Genomic DNA, 16,838 nt, shown 5'->3' on the forward strand with positions numbered 1-16,838 from the left:
GGCGGCCGCAAGCTGCCGACCTGCGCCGAGCACGACCTGGAGAACTACAGCATGTACTGCGCCAGCTGCCGCAGCCCCGTGTGCTACCAGTGCCTGGAGGGCGGCAGGCACGGCAAGCACGACGTGAGGACCCTGGGCGCCGCGTGGAAGCAGCACAAGGTAAGGCGCGATGCCCCCCAGCAGGCAAGCAGCGGCGTGGTGCCCCCCAACAGGCAAGCCAGGAGCGGGGCTTATCCCTGAGGGAGACCGAGGGCTTGCGGGCGAGGAGGCCGCTTCGTGCCCCTCATCCTCCCAGAGCCTCCCATTCTCTTTGTCCCTCTGCATGGCTCTCCCAGCTCTCTGGTCCTTCCTGACTCCCAGCGATCCACGGTCTCTGCTTGGCATTGACTGTGCTCCCACAGACTCTCTCTCTTCAGCACCTCAAACCAGGGCGGCCCCCCGGGCACGCACCTGGGGCTGGTGAGCCTGACCCCCTCATCGGCCCTTCAGGGCGTCGGGRAGGCCTGCCTGGCTGTCCTGTCCCATCCCCTTGCAGGTGGCAGCAGCAGACTGCGAGCACCTGGAGGGTGAAGGATGCTCCTTCCATTGCTTCTGCAGGTGCCTGCCACCTGTGGCTACCCACCACTTCTTCCTCCCTGCCAGTGAGGGAGGGAGGCCTGGAGCCACCTGAAAGTTTTAGGCAGGAAAGCGCGAAAGGGATTTATTGGAGGCTCACTAGACGTCATGTTGCGTCATGGGCCTTTTTGAGGATGGAGGGAGAGGGGAGCTCTCAAAGAGGCCAGAAACAGTRGCTGGAGGGACCTGTTGTGACAGAAAAATGAACAAGGAAAAGTAGAATGAGGCTTGGAGACAGGTGAAGTGTTTTCTGGTTCACCTAATGTTGTAGCCTGATTCATCCCTCCCTGATGCTGATGCTCCTTTGCTGTCCCTGAAGCTCCTCTGGGAGACTGTAGAGCTGGTCACTGTGCAGCAAGGGCAGTTTGCCGAAACCTGGTAGAGCTGCTGGACTGTCTGGCCGTGGTCTCCTCTTTAAAAATCAAACATTCAACTACTTGAATAGAGAGCACGGCATAAACTTAAGAGTGTAAGAAGTTAGCTCATTCTTGTTAAGAACAATGGGCCCAGGAACAGTTATCAGTTATTGAATATGAACACAGAGAGAGGACTTCAATACCTCAGTACTGAAGGGAGCCCCCTTGTAGCCCCCAGTTGTATTGGGAAAAGGACTTCTGCTACAGGGGTGCCAGGAGCTCCTGTCTGTGCACTTGACTAGCTCTGCTGGCCACAGGATTTCTTCCTTTTTACGCTCCGCTACAGCTAGCAGTAAAGGAAGCACAGAGAGATCCTTTCAGACACTGCAAGAAAGGACAAAGTCAAGACTGATCTCTGCCTCCTTCAGCCATGTAGTGCTTGAGCTCAATCTAGCCTAAGGTAATTGGCAAGGAAAAAATGACTAAATTTTAAGGCCCAGAAGAAGAATACCACTTGGTGTGAGCTGCATTGTTTGCCCATCTGAGAGAGATGAACTACTTCAATATGTGTTTCATAGTTGGAATATTCTCTGCCAAGGGCTTAGCCATCTACTCACTAACATGTGATTATTACTTGTTTAGAGGAGAAATTCTCTTGACTGATAAGCAGCAGATCACAAATTCATGGCTTTTGCTACTTATGCTAATGGCAGAATCCAATTCTGAGCAGAATTATTTTAATGAGCAGTGACAGAATTCAATGTTCAGATATGGTTAATCTTTTGCAGATTGTGAGACCAGCCTGTATTCTGCTGAGGTCTACTTCGAATTAAAATTGTTTAATGCCTTTTTGAACAATGTGATTACTCTGGGGTAATCAGAGTGCATAGTCAATCATTTTCTTTCTATCGTCAAATACTGTCAAAAGAATGAACGATACTATGCTGGTTTGTATTATTTTCATCGTATTTTTTCTGGGAGTACGGTATCACAGAATGTGATTTTTCTCTTGTTATATATAGTCTCAACCTTAATGTGAAAATTCTAGTGAAACAATCCCTCCCCCCCAAAAAAAATTAACTAATTTTGAAACTCTAAAATTGTTCTCTTGTGAATGTTATTTCTTCCCAGAACAATACACATGGCAGAATAAATATAATGGAACCATATAGACAACATAAATCATCAGCTCACATTCATTCAGATAAATTGCTTTGGAATTAGATACTTGTGCTTGGAAATAGTTCTCACATACAGCAATTTCTACAAGTTTATTACCTGTAGTAGCTTTGGCCAAGCCATAAATTACTTATATTGAAATGTTATACATTGAATGGTATGCCAAATGTGATTCAGGTTTTACGTGTTCTCTCCAGATAACCCAGACATAGTTGATAGAGAGGCAAGTGTAAAGGCTTGTCTGTCATAAGCATTCTTAGCCCAGTAAATATGACAGATTGACAATTTTCTGCAACAGTACAGTTCATGATCAACTGACAAGCATCTGATTGCATTTGAACAATCTTGTCCTAAGGCAAGTGGCCAGTTTTCTTAACCTAGAGAGGGCTTTCAGTGCCATTTCCACACCTCCCACAGGATGCTTACACCACAGCACCAAACTTAACAAAACAATTTTTCTACTGATTCTAGACCTGTTTTTGCCAGATGTCGTGCCCATCCTCAGCCTCAGGATCCATTTCCATTCCACTTCTGTATTAGCCTTTTGTAGAAATTGTTTGTTTCTTGTTTTGTCTGAGCCTTGTCTAAGGATATAGTGGTGTATTACAAAGTGTGTAAAGTTGTCTGTTCAGTGTTTCAGACCACACAATGAAAAGTGCATTTACCCTCAGCTGTAGCATTGGCTTGACAGTTGTACAGGACTAGTTGACCCCTGTTAATGGTGCAGGCTTCCCCATTACACTGCTGTATGTAACCTATCTTTTAGAGAAATTAAAAATGATGTAAAACGGTGGACATATTTAAGCTCTGCACATTCTGTGTGGTTTTATATATATATATATATATATATAYACACACACACATGTATAAATGCTGAGTGATATGAAGGAACAGCATCAGAAGCTTTGGCTGGACAGGCCTGTGAAGGGCAGGCAGTCTGGCTGTCAAAGGCAAATAGTGGCATTGAATGGCTCTGTTTTATGTTGGCCTAAAGAGTTGTGTTCCCCAAAACATGAAGGCTCTTTCCGGATTCAGCACGAGGATGAGCTTATCTAATCAATAGTTAATCTGCTGCTAGAGAGAGGTGGAAGGAAAAGAAGTTAAATGAACATGAGCTGTTTGGTTGAAAAAGGACGATGGAATTATCTGGCTCATTTTCTAAAATCAAAGGAAGCATCAGTCTTTCATGCCTGTGTGGATTTAATTACTTGCTCTCATTATCTCTCTGTTCCTATATTTGATAGAAGTAAAAACTTTGTGTCCATCTCCAGAATCCCCATTTTTTTTGTTGTAAGACCAGGTATTAAAATAAAGTAACAGTAGATAGAATATTGTTTGTCAGGAGTTATTAATTGTGTTAGTCAAGGGAGCTTGTAACATTTCAGTTTGGCTTCAAGTAAATGTTTCTGCAGCATGGAAGATTGCTCTGAGTGTACAGGGCATTTTTTATGCTTTGGTTGGTTTATTAAGGGCTTAGTCATGTAGTTCCGTTTGGTTTTAATGGGAAGTACATAACTAAATTCCTCTGCTTTGTAAGGTATCTTTTACACATGCTTTGAAAAACGAGGCTATTATCTCTAAGTGGGTTTCATAAATGGAGATCTGGTCTTCTCCTGAGTTTCGTGCTGCACTTGCATTAGTGCAACCACAGGTTTTAATAAGCACAAAGGTTCACTTATGAGCCCTTTGATCAACGACTTTGTCAAGTTTCTATTCCCATTCTTCATAATGGTAGTGTGCCAGGAAGTGCGAGTGACTGTGCTCATTGACATCAGTACATATGTTGGTTACAATTCATCTGTGTGGACTCAGATTTCTATGGCTGCTGTGATCACCATATATGATTTTTGACTTTTTTTTTTTTTCTGGTGAAATACACTTTGTATCTGATTTGAGAGTGAGGGCAGATGTTGGAGAGGCAGAAGTTTTACRTTTGTCAGGACCAGTTGTCCTCGATGTGAAAGAAAGGAGCTCTTGCCACACTGGGACAATTCTGTTGGGCCAGTCACTGGCAGAACACAGGATGCTTTTGCCCTCTATTTCTTTCTCTCTTCCTCCCCTGCTGCTTTCTCATATGCCAGTTTCACCTTGTCGTATACCAGCYTGACAAACCAAAAGCTCAAATGTGCCTTGTGGATGGAGGAGAAAGTGCGATCCAAAAGGGTGTGCTTTAAACTATGTCAATCTCAGTCAGCTCATGGAGAGCTAATTTAAAGCCCTGATGGGCTGATCTGGCAGAAAATAGGGATCCTTTCAGGGGTTAGGGTTTGATCCAGTGAGTCTAGTTAGCTTTCATATCAAATATGATTGCTTTATATTTTTTTGTGAAGTGACAGGAATTTGTGTAAGAGAATATTGAATTAGTATTGACAGACTAACACGATAATGATGGATCTTCCCATTACATTTGTTACAAGTGTAGTAAAGCATGATTTATTTTCAAATTTAGCACTAATGTAATACCTACAGCTGGGCCTAAAGGGGAAAGTTTGTGCAACTATGAGGAAAAAAACCCAAGGCTGGCTTCTTTCTCTATAATTGAGTTCTAATTCACAGTAAGGGTGAGTTTGTACCTACTTCCAGCATGGCTGCACAGAGTTAGCCAGGTACTAAGGCTGCCTGCCTTAGGTTCTGAGGTGTGAAATGTGCATACGGAGCTGCCACACTCTGCTCTTTTCTCTTCYGCTCAAATGAGCGAGCCCAAGGGAGGATGCGAAGAAGACATCCAGACTGCCAGGAGGTAAGCTCAGACTTTGCCAGCRTGAAGAAGTGAGCTGTGCCCTTTGCAGGGATGGAATAATTTACTTGCCTTCAGGAGCAAGAGAGGAGCAGAGTGTGAGTGGTGATTTACTGACTTTCAATTAGGTCTCCTCTCAGGGGGCTCGTAACCTTTGTGCCTTCCCACATATGAGGCTCTGTCTCAAGGTGCCTTCTAGTCCTAAGGAATCAAGAAGAGACTGTAACCTTTTGAAAGTCTGACATTAGAAAAGATATTTCGTTTTCCATTTCCTGATGTCAGTTGTCTTATCCATTTGGTGAGGATAATTAACTGGACCTTGGCAATCTGGTAAGTGCCAAGTCTGGCTAAGGAGTAGATCCAAGAAGAGACTCAATGTCTAACCTGGGACTTGGCACAAGAGTCCAGACCTTGTGTAAGGTGTACTCTCTGTGAGGAAAGTTGAGTATCACAGAGCAAAAAGAAAATGGTCTCTGTGACGCTGACTGGTGAGACCTATTCTGTCACTATGGCTTATATTTGCACAAAGAACTAATGCTTGGTCTGGACTTGCCAAGGGCTGACAAGTGGAACAACGTGGTTTCTGAAATCCTCATCAGGCTTAGAGGAAAGCTACATGAAGAACTGCCCGGCTCAGGTGACAGCAGCTCTGGATGTGCTCGGGAGCAGAACTTCAGCTACCTTCGGACCCTTAAAGTCAGTTGAGAAGCTGCTTGTTTGATTTAGAGATCTCAGGTGCCAGCTAAGCAAATGAGAAGTTTGGTCTTCAGTATGAGCTTACAATAGATATACTCCTTATCTCCCACCAGGCAAAAGTTGTTGGAAGGGTTCTTTTTTTTCCTGTTTTTCCAGAAACATTCACCCTTTGGTTAGGTTGCGGCATGGAAAGCTGGAGCCCCTAAGGGATATTACTGTGAGGCTTAAAAATGCAGATTAATCTCTGAGGTTCTAAGGTATCTTAGGTGTGGTCAAATCTACCCCATTTATAAAGATTGCAAGCTTTGATTGAGGGGGAAAAAAAAAAGTACTATTTTGGTAAGCACTTGGGAGTTTTTCAGCATGACAGATGTTACTGTGCAAGTGTAAGACCATTATTTCCTTATACATGTGGGTAGTTGTCTTTTTTTTAAGTATTTTGATTTACTAAGTCATTTCAGTAAAGTGGAGTGTGTAGACACAATAGTTGACTGCCCCCACATGCATATTTCACCTTTATTAAATCTTATTACAATTAAAATCTTAACTATTCTTTTCTAGCACAAACACTCTGTGCATGTAAGAATACATGTGACAGCAAGTAAGCCTTTTAGCACATTGCTGATTGTCAAAAGCAAGGATTAGTAAGAAATACATTTGCATTTTTATCTCTAATTTTTCCTTCAAAATTCTTTTTCTTGCAGGCACAGCTATCTCAGGCTTTAAATGGTGTTTCAGATAAAGCAAAGGAAGCAAAAGAATTTTTGGTTCAGCTGAAAAATTTATTGCAGCAGATACAGGTAACTGTAGAATATTAGCTGTTTGAATAATACAGTAATCAATAGAACTGAGTGAATAATTTATTTGATGACTTTGTCTCCTTTGCTGTTCTCATATTTCCTGGAATCATCTAACCTTTCTTGATTGTATTTGCTAGACAAAATTATTCATCAAATAATGTCTGCAAATCTCTCTTAGCTTCTAGATTGGTTGTTTACTGTTTGTTGCAAGAAGCTGATACTCAATACTGAACATCTGAGCTGTGTTGATTAGTATTGATTTGAATCCATTGGTCATGCTCTAGGCTCCTGCCTGCCTGTAATTCCTTGAATTGGGCACTTAGTATAAATTCTTATTTTTACACATTCAGAATTTACTTCTTGTTTTTTTCATTTAACATTTGCCAGAAATGTGCTTTTTTTCTGGATAAAATCCAGTCAACCTGTTTACTAGAGTATTTGTAGGAAGTCAAAAAAGAAAAAAGAAACTAATGTTGCCAAATCAATTTGGTCACTTACTGAAGTAGAAGACATTTTCATGTATATAATTGGACAGCTTTAATACTCAGAATAGGACTCCTGGTGAGTGCAGTAATTGAGGACACACAACCAAAATGAAACAAGTTTCTTTTTCAACTAAATTTAGACTCTTCTGTGTTGGAGGTCAGATGATCCACAAGTCCCTTCTCACCGTACAGAGACCGTACAGAGCATGACTGAAATATGCTGCAGTAGTTTGAGCTTCCCCACAGTGAGCTTGCAGGGTCCAGGATGGGATGCTTGTTATCCGCAGAAGCACTCTGCTGCAGCATGGCTTCCGTGGAATATATATCATCTGCTCAACTATATGCGTGCTCTGCTGGTTGTCCATCTTTTGTCAATGAGCAAGTCCTACTTCTGTTACTAACAGAAAGCCAAAACAAAAGTTCAAAAATCTGTATTTGGTTTAGAATTTAATCATTAGAAAGTTTCACCTAACACTCCAGATTATGAATTCATAACACAAATGCTGCCAAAGTTCTCAAATTGCCAAAGAGCGGTGTGACAAGGCACCCTCACATCCTTCTGTGACACTGCTCAGTGTGAGGGAGAGAACAAATGAAGACCAGGAAACCAGTAAAGCACATCTAATTGAGAGAAATCAGCATGAAGCTACCAACTCATACATGCCTCATGACATGTTTTGGACACAGTGGGAGGTTTCTCTCAGCTGACTTTAGCTGTCTAAAAGTTAAATAGCTCATCTAACCTAGTCATTTAGGCTTCTCCCATTGTCCAAGGATATGGCTAGACACTTCTAGAGTTCTCCCTATATGTGTTGATAGCTGTTTTAGAATGGGATAACTCATCCCAAAACAATAATCTATCACCAATCTTTTCTTGAGTCACGTAGCTCCATTAAAAATGTTTTTTTTTTTCCCTCCTGAAACCTAAAGGTGGCCTATTACAACTATTTATGACTATGCTGTAAAATCCTTTAATGTGTTTCAATAAAATCACTAGCAAATTGCTCTGCATAAAGGAGCTACTACAATTAGATCAAAAGACTAAGCAATTCCTTTAATACAGCTCACTGCTTAAATGCTAGAGGAAGATTCAAAAGAGGAAATTGTATCTACTGATCACCCTCTAAAATTTGGCTGTGTCTGGATGCAAAGCTAGATCTGAACCTCACACATTTAGCCAGTCTCCAGCATGAGTCTGAATGAGGACATCAAATTTCAGCAAACCAGAACGTAAGGATTAATCAGCTGCATATGTATTAAGCAAAACAGGGCTAGGGCATAACCCTGAGTGCTGGATCATGATCACCCACACAGTTTAACTCTTAATGAGCTCCCTGGCATAGCTTTGTCCCATGACAAATGGCACTCTTCCCAGGTGATGCCTGAGCAGGACTGGGTAATAGCACATACTAGGGATTACTCCCAGTAGGCAGGTTTCATACAGCCATGCTATTTTGGGGAGAAGAGTTTAGATATGTCATGAGCTGATCTCTGCCTTTTGGCCTACGGGCCAGAGAACCGTTCTTGGACTGTTTTATATGGGGGAATAGAGGTATTCTGTGCGTGCAGATTTATATCCAGAATAATGTGTCTCAGTTCAGGTTATGACTAGTAGATATCTTATTATGGTACCACACACACATACAAACATTTACCCCTCAGCAAAAATGCCTTAGAAATGTATGTTTACACAAAGGAGTGATCCATATGTACATTTTATTATCTTGTTTCAGTGCAAAGCAGAACAGACAGCCATCCACACCCTTTTTTTCCCCCTCTTTGTGAATGCCAGAGCTACCAGGAACTGTGCTTTTACCTTGCCTGGAGCAATCTACAAATTCATAACCTACTTTTCTTTTTTTCGTGTTTCATAGATCTGATAGTTTCTGCTCTTTTTCCTTCCTTTCTCCTTTCTGAGACAACCTTTATATCTCTTGGTCTGCTCTTTTTAGAAACTTCCAGTTCCTCATTGCCTCTGTTGTTTCCTTGTTCCTCCTTGTTGCTGTCATTATCTGATTTTCACATTTTCCCATCTGCTGTAGCAATTTCATCCTTTCTCATTTGAAAAAGGCATGCTGCCAAATACTCTGTTTGATGTGTGAATGGAAAACAAGGAGAAAAATGCTGCACTACAGCCACTTACTGATTTAGGTTCTATACAGGAAACATCATGTCAAGAGCAGCCTGATAGAAGTAAGCTTAAGGGGGAGTCAGGTGTGATATAGGCAGAGGAGGCAGAGACACAAACAGGAAGAGTCTGCAGCAGACCTGTGAACAGTAACTCGGCTGTCTGGTGTCTCCATCCCCCTCTCCCCTTTTGGTGGCAGAGGCTAGAACTGCCGTGGAGACCAGGCCAAGCAGCTCCCAAGAAGAATGTGCCTTCTTCCCTCAGCTGGAGAAGGGGATGCATGGATCATAGTGTGGGGAAAGGAATGCAGTGCTGAAAAATTTGCTCTCAAAAGAACAAAGACCAAAACAAATGAACTGAAAAAAGAAGAGAAATGCATAAACAAAAGATAAGATAATTATGAATTAGGGGTGTGTGGTGGCTTGCCATAGAGATGCTTCTCTTTAAGCATGTGTTTAAAATAATCTCACATTTAATACTTTTTTTTTTTTTTTTTTGATATGGCGGACTGTGAGGAAAGCTGATGGGACAACTGAAGGTCTGCTGGAAAAAGGAGCTTGAAAGCTTTCTCTGTTTTCTAGTCTCATGAGCAGACAAAGCAAGGGAGAGCCTCCCTTTGAATGAGTGTGACAGTGTGGTTTCCACAGCAGTGAAAGCTGTCCCCAGGAGGAGGGTCAGCACAAGACCTTTTAGTACCATTTACCCACACTTCTACAGGCGCAAGTGGGATTCTGTGGCAGCACCGTTTGTTCAGAGATTAGGTCCCCATTTATAGACAGGAGCTTATGTAAGGCTACTGTGATACCGAGGCCTTGCTCAGGACTCAGTGGGGACAAAAGCGGTGTGTACCTCATACTGGCCTCTACCTAGCAGAGAGTTTTATCACAGTGTGAATCAAAGACTGCTCTGGTATTTTTCTTTTAAAAAGCTAATCAAATATGTGTTTCCAGGGAAGATATGAGCTATCTATATTTGCCAAGTAATGGCTATTTTTAAAAAAGTACTTGAGGCAATACATGCGATCTCAGGAATAATATCTGCACCTGAATTATTTCCTTGTAATCAGACTGTGGATCAGATTCTGGTCCATAATTCTGTTCTAACTATCATGGTGTAAAGCCAGTGATTTCAAAGGAGTTACAGTGGGATAATTAAAACAGAATGGGGCAGAACCCTCTTGTAATACATACATATATGTGTGCACTGTGTATGTGAGGTTTAGATTTTAAATTATGTTGTATTACTGTGTCTTCCAAACATCCGTTGTCTGGAAAGTGCCAGTAAATGAAGGTTTTACATAAGCCCATTTTGTGGCACAGCATTTTACAGTTTTATTTTATAGCAAGCCACTGTTGATGGTACAACTATAATGAAATCAGAAAGGGAACAGAATATGCTACAGTCTTGAATGGAAAACAAGTAAGAATCGCCAAGAGCTTCAGCTGTAAAATACACTTTCTTTGAGTATGACTCTCATCTTTTTCTAGGAGAACGGGTTGGATTATGAAGCCTGTCTTGTTGCTCAGTGCGATGCCTTGGTTGATGCATTAACTCGTCAAAAGGCAAAGTTGCTCACAAAAGTTACCAAAGAACGTGAGCACAAGCTAAAGGTGAGCACCACTCTCATAAGCTGTGAGTATTCAGGTGAGCATAGCTATTGATACCTAGTACTAATGGGCATTTTGTTAAGTCTCCAGCCCTTTACACAGTGAAAATTCCTGTTGACCAAATCCTAAAGTCGTTCAGCAGGTTCAAGCTTAGCAGTTCAGTGGACCTGTGCTTCTACACTAAAAATTAGGGATATGCTTCAGCAATCTGCTGAAACAGGCCATTAGTCTTTATTTGATGTTTTTGGCTAGCATTTGAGAAGTGCTCAGCAGTGAAACCTGTCTGTGATGTACATTCTCAGTATTTCCAAATGCAAGAAATCCCTTCTGAGCAGACTAAGAGTACTTGTCCAAGTAAAATTTTGCGATTTAGGTCTCTCCTGAAATCTTTGAAATCAGGCAAGCCACCTTCAAAGATCCACTTCTACTCAAAAAAAAAAAAAGGAAATGCAGAAAGGGAGGAAAAGGGGAAGATATAACTGGCTGAATAAAGTGGCAATCAAGAAATCTCTAAATGGACAAATATCCTTGAAATATGGAACTTCTTATGTGATATTGAGGTATTATAGCGCTGGTAACAATAATACCTAAGACATAAGGAAAAACTGAAGTGAAAAATCTGAAGTGAAAATCAATGAATAAAATCTAATAGAGATCAGCATTCAAAAAGCTCCATGCTTAACAGGAACCAACATTTGAGATATCCTACTAGGAGCACAGTGTATCCTGCAGCTTGTGCCTGTTAACCTGTTATACTCAGGAGTTGTGCTATTTTACACAGAACTATTAGGTCTAGTTTACAGTCGTGTGACAGCAGAACAAAATGCAAAATCTGGAAAAGTGAGATGTATCTGTCTTATTTCTTAATCCTAGCAATGCATCCTTAAATAGAACAAGACCAGTTGTGAACTGTGAAGAGAATGATAGTCTATGATCTGCAAGAAGTCACTCTGTTATCCTCCTCTATAATACTTGTGTTTAGGTCAAAGATTTATTAAAAGCTTGAATTTTAGTGAAAGTTTGATTACAAGTGTGAATATTGCAAATGCAAAAACATGTTCTGTGCTCTTTCTGCCCCAAGCAAACCTGAGCTTTGAGCAATTAATCTGCTCTGAAAATTGAGATTCCCTGTGCACAACATTTTGCCAAACTAATTATCGGTATTTACAATACAGAGCAAATGAATGTAGCTGACGGAGATGTGGCAATGCCCATATGGCAGCTAAATTAAGCATAGCTTTAACACTCTCTTCCATTTGTTGCCTCTTCTGAAGTAATTTATACAATTCACTGGAAGCTGAGGCAATTACCAGAACTGTACTGATATTTGTTTTCCAGGTTGTTTGGGACCAGATAAATCACTGTACACTGAAGCTACGCCAGTCAACAGGGCTTATGGAATACTGCCTAGAAGTTATCAAAGAAAATGATCCCTCTGGGTTTTTACAGGTATTTTCCTTTTCATTGTTGTGGGGGGGCAACCAAAAAAAATAATTTACAGCTAAATCTAAAAATGGACTGCTTGGCTAATTAGCCTATTCCACCTCTGAGACAGGTTCACCTTAACCCCTGTTAGTAATATCTAAAAGTCCATCTAGCCTGGTGATTGTATTAATTTCCAGTCAGTCTTCAAACTGAATTTCTAGTTCAGCCTTCGAACAGTCACACTGATTGAGATGTGGAATTAGCTTGGCTGACTGGCACAAAACATGCGCTGTTGGCCACCTGATGTGAGAGGACTCACCCAGATGCACTTTCTCCCTGTCCATCCTGCACCTTTACATAACACAAAAAGTCAAAGGCAGAAGCAGGAAAGGTAATGAGTAACAGAAGCAGGTGGGACAGAGGCAGAAGGAGCTACTAAGTGAAGTGGAATTGATTCATATAGATCACATGTGTACAGTTGTGCTGCTGCCGAATTGCTGAATTTTTGGGTACATATCTCTGGGGTTATATCTGTGGAAGTATGGTGTGTAATAATTGTTAAACTGTGTGTTATATTGTGGTCATTTCAGAGAAAGTGTGAAATAGTCTATATAAATATGCAAGTTTCCTGTAGGCAAAATTGTAAAGAAAGTGGAGTTTCCAGGTTTACTTGCATACTGAGAATATGTGTGGTTTGAAGCAATAGATGGTTCAAAGGCAACATCAGGAGAATAAAATGTCACAATGCTTATGAACTTAATGATCTGTAAAGAGACGACTTAAAAAATGCAACCCTCAAGTATACCAATGCTGATATAATTTTATGGATTCTCTATTTTGTGGTCACATAATATATAATTCATGTCAAATTGGGAAAGTCTGTACAGTATCTTCTAAGATAAGAGCTCAGGAAAGCACTTTAAGTACATTCTTAAATTCAAAATGATCCTGGAAATTGTTTAAAATACTAGTTTTCAACATGTGGACTTGGACCTCTGGGCATCTCTGGCCTACTTCTAATAGGTTGATGAGAGCTAACTACATAAAGGCTGTTGTCAGTGTGCAAAAAGCCTCTACACAGGTAATCAGGAATTTGCAAAACAAACAGGTTTGGAAACCATTGATTTAAACATACATTGAACTTCAAGCCCGTTTTTATCCCCTGATAAAAATGTGTTTCAGTTCCACTGAAGTTTATGTGAATAAGGACACTTTCTTGAGTTGGGCCCAAAAATCTTAACATGGTCATTAACTGTGACCCATTTGTAACTAGATGAATCAGTGAGAAATAGATTATTTAATTTTTTCTGAGAGTTATGTTTTTTTCAGTGTTGTTCAGGCTGAAGACAATTTGAGCCCTTTGAGCCAGACAGATACTCTGGGCAGCTCCCTTCCCTGGAGAAATGGGGCTTGAATGATAGCAGCACTGCTATTCCCTCCTGCTCAGAATGTATAAAGGAAATATCTCATTTAAGACAACAAATGAAGCTGTACAAAAGGAAACAAGAAGTGTTTTAAAAATTAAAATGATAAGGGAGATCAATGGGAATCTTCCTAAAGAGTTACAAGCACCTGGACGGGGACACAAAAGATCCAGTCCAGCAAGCTGGTAATGCCTCGGTCTCCTGCAGAATCTGCAAGAGCCCCGGACATAACGATGCTCCAGGATGTGCAGCCTCACTCTTGCTTGTTTTGTTGCATGAAGCAGACATGTCAAACCACAGAGAGGAGGCAGGCCCACTTAGCTCACACAGCTGGTAGCAACCTCTGGGAGCTAGGTCCCACCGTCTTTCTTACTGTGGAAGTCTTTCCTCTTGCCAGCCCTTAGTTCTGGTTCAAAATACTATTGCCTTCCTGTCTGAAAACCCAACACAGGACCTAGTTCCATTTCTGATTTCTTTGAAAATATTTGTGACTCAGAAGAGTAGTACTTCTCTCCTTTGCTTCAACATGTGAAAGAGTTCTTCCAGCATCTGCTGTGTGAGGAAATACAGCCTTAAGGCCTTGAGTGTAGCTTTGTTTTACGGGGGTAGTTGCACCTCACAGGGCTACAAGACAGGTCTTGGAGTAGAAGATTCCAGGTACCCCTCTTTGCAAAACATGACCAAAATTGCAGGATATTGTTGCTTATATGAAAACTGTTTCTTTGTGTACAATTTCAATTGCATTAAACCTGAAGGTATTATTCAGTCTTTTCTGCAGCGGACTACTCACTGGAGTTGTGTACTAAAGTTTGAAGAGTTTTAAAAAGTGTGCAAGGCCCAGTAGAGTCTGCCTAAGTAAAAACTGAGTAAGATTTTAGGGCTAGGTCCCATGTTAAACTACAACATGATAATTGGCAGGTGTCTCTTCTTTACCATTTGCCTTTCTCTGACTCAGTTCCAGTTGCTACTGAGTCTAGATTCCAGACAGAAAGCTGTAAGAGACTTTCATGGTTACCATTACCAAAATGGGGGAGGAGATGGGGCAAGCAGTGAAATTGCCAATTGATGAGGTAAAATATAACAGTTTTATTGCCTAATTCATTTTGCCTAATTAATTTTATTGTTTTAATTAATAAAAGTAATTAATTTTGCCTTATTATTTTTACTGCCTTATTAATTGCCTAACAAGAAAGGCACATCAAACAAAATTATGTGCGTGTGTGGCTGTCAGCTGAACAGGGCCTGCTGCACACATGAGTGAATATTAGAGGGTTGTCACAATATCCCTGAAAAACAGGATGAGAGTTAGTCAACTTAAACCTATTATCACTCCAGATTGACTGGTTACTGTCATGTCTGACCTCAAACAGGAGCTAGGAATGTGTGATGTATATTAATCCCAAGACTAGAAAGTATTTTAACAGCTTGCCAACTGGATACTACAGGGCAGATGAAGCCTTATCTTATCTACATGCAAGCTAGAGACGTGCTTAGTTTTCATTTCAGCTTACTTTTCTTAAAACCTTTGTGACTTCATTCTTTTCATTCACATTTGATATTAAAAATACTTTTGTTTTTACTTTTTCCTGGTTTATCTAGTGATGATTTCAAGGTAACCGGCAAACACTGAAGCATTCTATTACTTAGAGCAACTATTCTTGCAACAAGGGTACTGAAATACAGCAAAGGGATCCAGCACCTCCGTAGCTGGCTCCAGGGTTGTACAAAGGTTATAAGATGCTCCTCCACCTACTGCACAGACTGTTTAGGAGCTCTTGGGGCAGGGGCCCAGACAAAAGCGTATTCCAAGAGGAGTAGCAAGGGAGGATATCTGAACTCCTGCAATAAAGAAAGATTCTTCTTTCTGGTCTCTACAGAAGAATATTCTGCTGTAATATACAGGACACTCGTTGGGAAGGATTCCAGATATCCAAATGCTTCACTGAGCTCAAGGACAATTGAGTTTACTGATTTCCGTAGGGACAGGATTTCACTTGCAGAAGAGTCCATTGCAGTAGTTTTAGTMTGACTTTTGGCCTAATTGTCTGCAGCCTGAGGTAGAGCAGAGTTTTAAAAGTGGGATTCAGTCTTGATGGAATGGTAGAAAATCGATCATATTCTTTGGCAATCTGTTCTGACAACTTATGTCTCTCACTCAAATATACACATTCTTTACCATTTGACTTTTTTCTTGCCTCAAACTTTCATCCACTGAATCATCTCTGCCAAATGGAGAGACCCTCTAACATTTAAGCCTCTCTTTATGCAACTGTTTTCTAAACAGGAGAGCAAAAACAGATTCTGGAGATCAGAGTTCAGAAGCATATGTGGCATTCAGAGACATGATATCTAACACAATCTTAACATGCTTTATAAATGCAATTTTTATTTTCCTACTCTTAAGTTGGGGTTTGTTTTGAAAAGATATGACAAAAGGATGCCAGATAATTGGAACTCTGCAAAATTATCACATCCTCTTTCAACTATACTATCATATTCCTAATCTCATTGTGCTGTATCTCACAGGCATTCTGCCACTTTTAGTGTGTTGCAATGTGCTGCTGCATCTGCAATCTTATAAGCCTGGTACTCTCTTTCAGATCTCAGATGCTTTAATCAAACGTGTTCAAGTATCTCAGGAACAGTGGGTCAAAGGCGCGTTGGAACCAAAAGTGTCTGCTGAGTTTGACCTGACTTTGGACAGTGAACCTTTACTGCAGTCGATTCACCAGCTGGATTTTATTCAGATGAAATGTAGGGGTGAGCTTTTGTGATTCAATTGTTTTTTTTTCTGTGGTCCCTGGGAATCATGCCATTATCTTCCCTCAGTGCTGATTCAGGCCTTAATTATGCATGTGGGTGACTGGGTAGAGGGTGTCAGAAATTAATGAATGAGTTAAGGATAATTGTGTTGTGATGTTGTTTCTTTTTCTGACTCCAAGTAAACATAAAGATTACTATTCAGTTCATCTGTTCTCTCCGGGCCTAATTCTGAACCCGAAAGGCCCAAGGTGAAGTAATTAGAATGGCTAATTTGCCAGATAAATCTGTGGAGAAACAGTGGGTAAATAGTTAAAGGCCAAAGTCTGCTCACCAAGAACAGTTTGCATCTTGCCTAAATGGGTTGTATTAAATAAGTTACTCTAACAACATTTGTGAACTGCTCTTTTGAATTTTTGACAGCCAGGAAAGCAGAGTCAAAGTATAGTTGATAAAACTTCTCTGAATATTATCTGCATTTATCTGTTTAAATTAGTTTAGATTTAATACTGTCTTACCTCCCACCACTCTCCATGCCAAACATAAAGAGTTTAACTAAACTATCCACTTAGTTTGCTAATTAACAACAGGTCATTTGAAGTGAGAAGATATTTGCTTTTGGACAT

At 40.7% G+C, this 16,838-nt stretch overlaps 1 protein-coding gene across 1 annotated transcript in view; it reads left to right on the plus strand.

Annotated features, from left to right (window-relative positions):
* The first annotated feature begins 36 nt into the window (after positions 1–36).
* TRIM67 (tripartite motif containing 67) overlaps positions 37–16,838 on the plus strand; it is a 37,361-nt gene continuing 20,559 nt past the window's right edge. The window contains exons 1-5 of the mRNA XM_026085074.1: positions 37–159; positions 6,288–6,383; positions 10,484–10,606; positions 11,942–12,052; positions 16,053–16,212. Coding sequence (XP_025940859.1) covers positions 52–159; positions 6,288–6,383; positions 10,484–10,606; positions 11,942–12,052; positions 16,053–16,212 — 598 coding nt within the window. The 5' untranslated portion in view covers positions 37–51. The remainder of the gene's footprint in view (positions 160–6,287; positions 6,384–10,483; positions 10,607–11,941; positions 12,053–16,052; positions 16,213–16,838) is intronic.

The sequence above is a fragment of the Apteryx rowi genome, unplaced genomic scaffold (assembly GCF_003343035.1).
Source record: "Apteryx rowi isolate R43461 unplaced genomic scaffold, aptRow1 scaffold_66, whole genome shotgun sequence".
Lineage (NCBI taxonomy): Eukaryota > Metazoa > Chordata > Aves > Apterygiformes > Apterygidae > Apteryx > Apteryx rowi.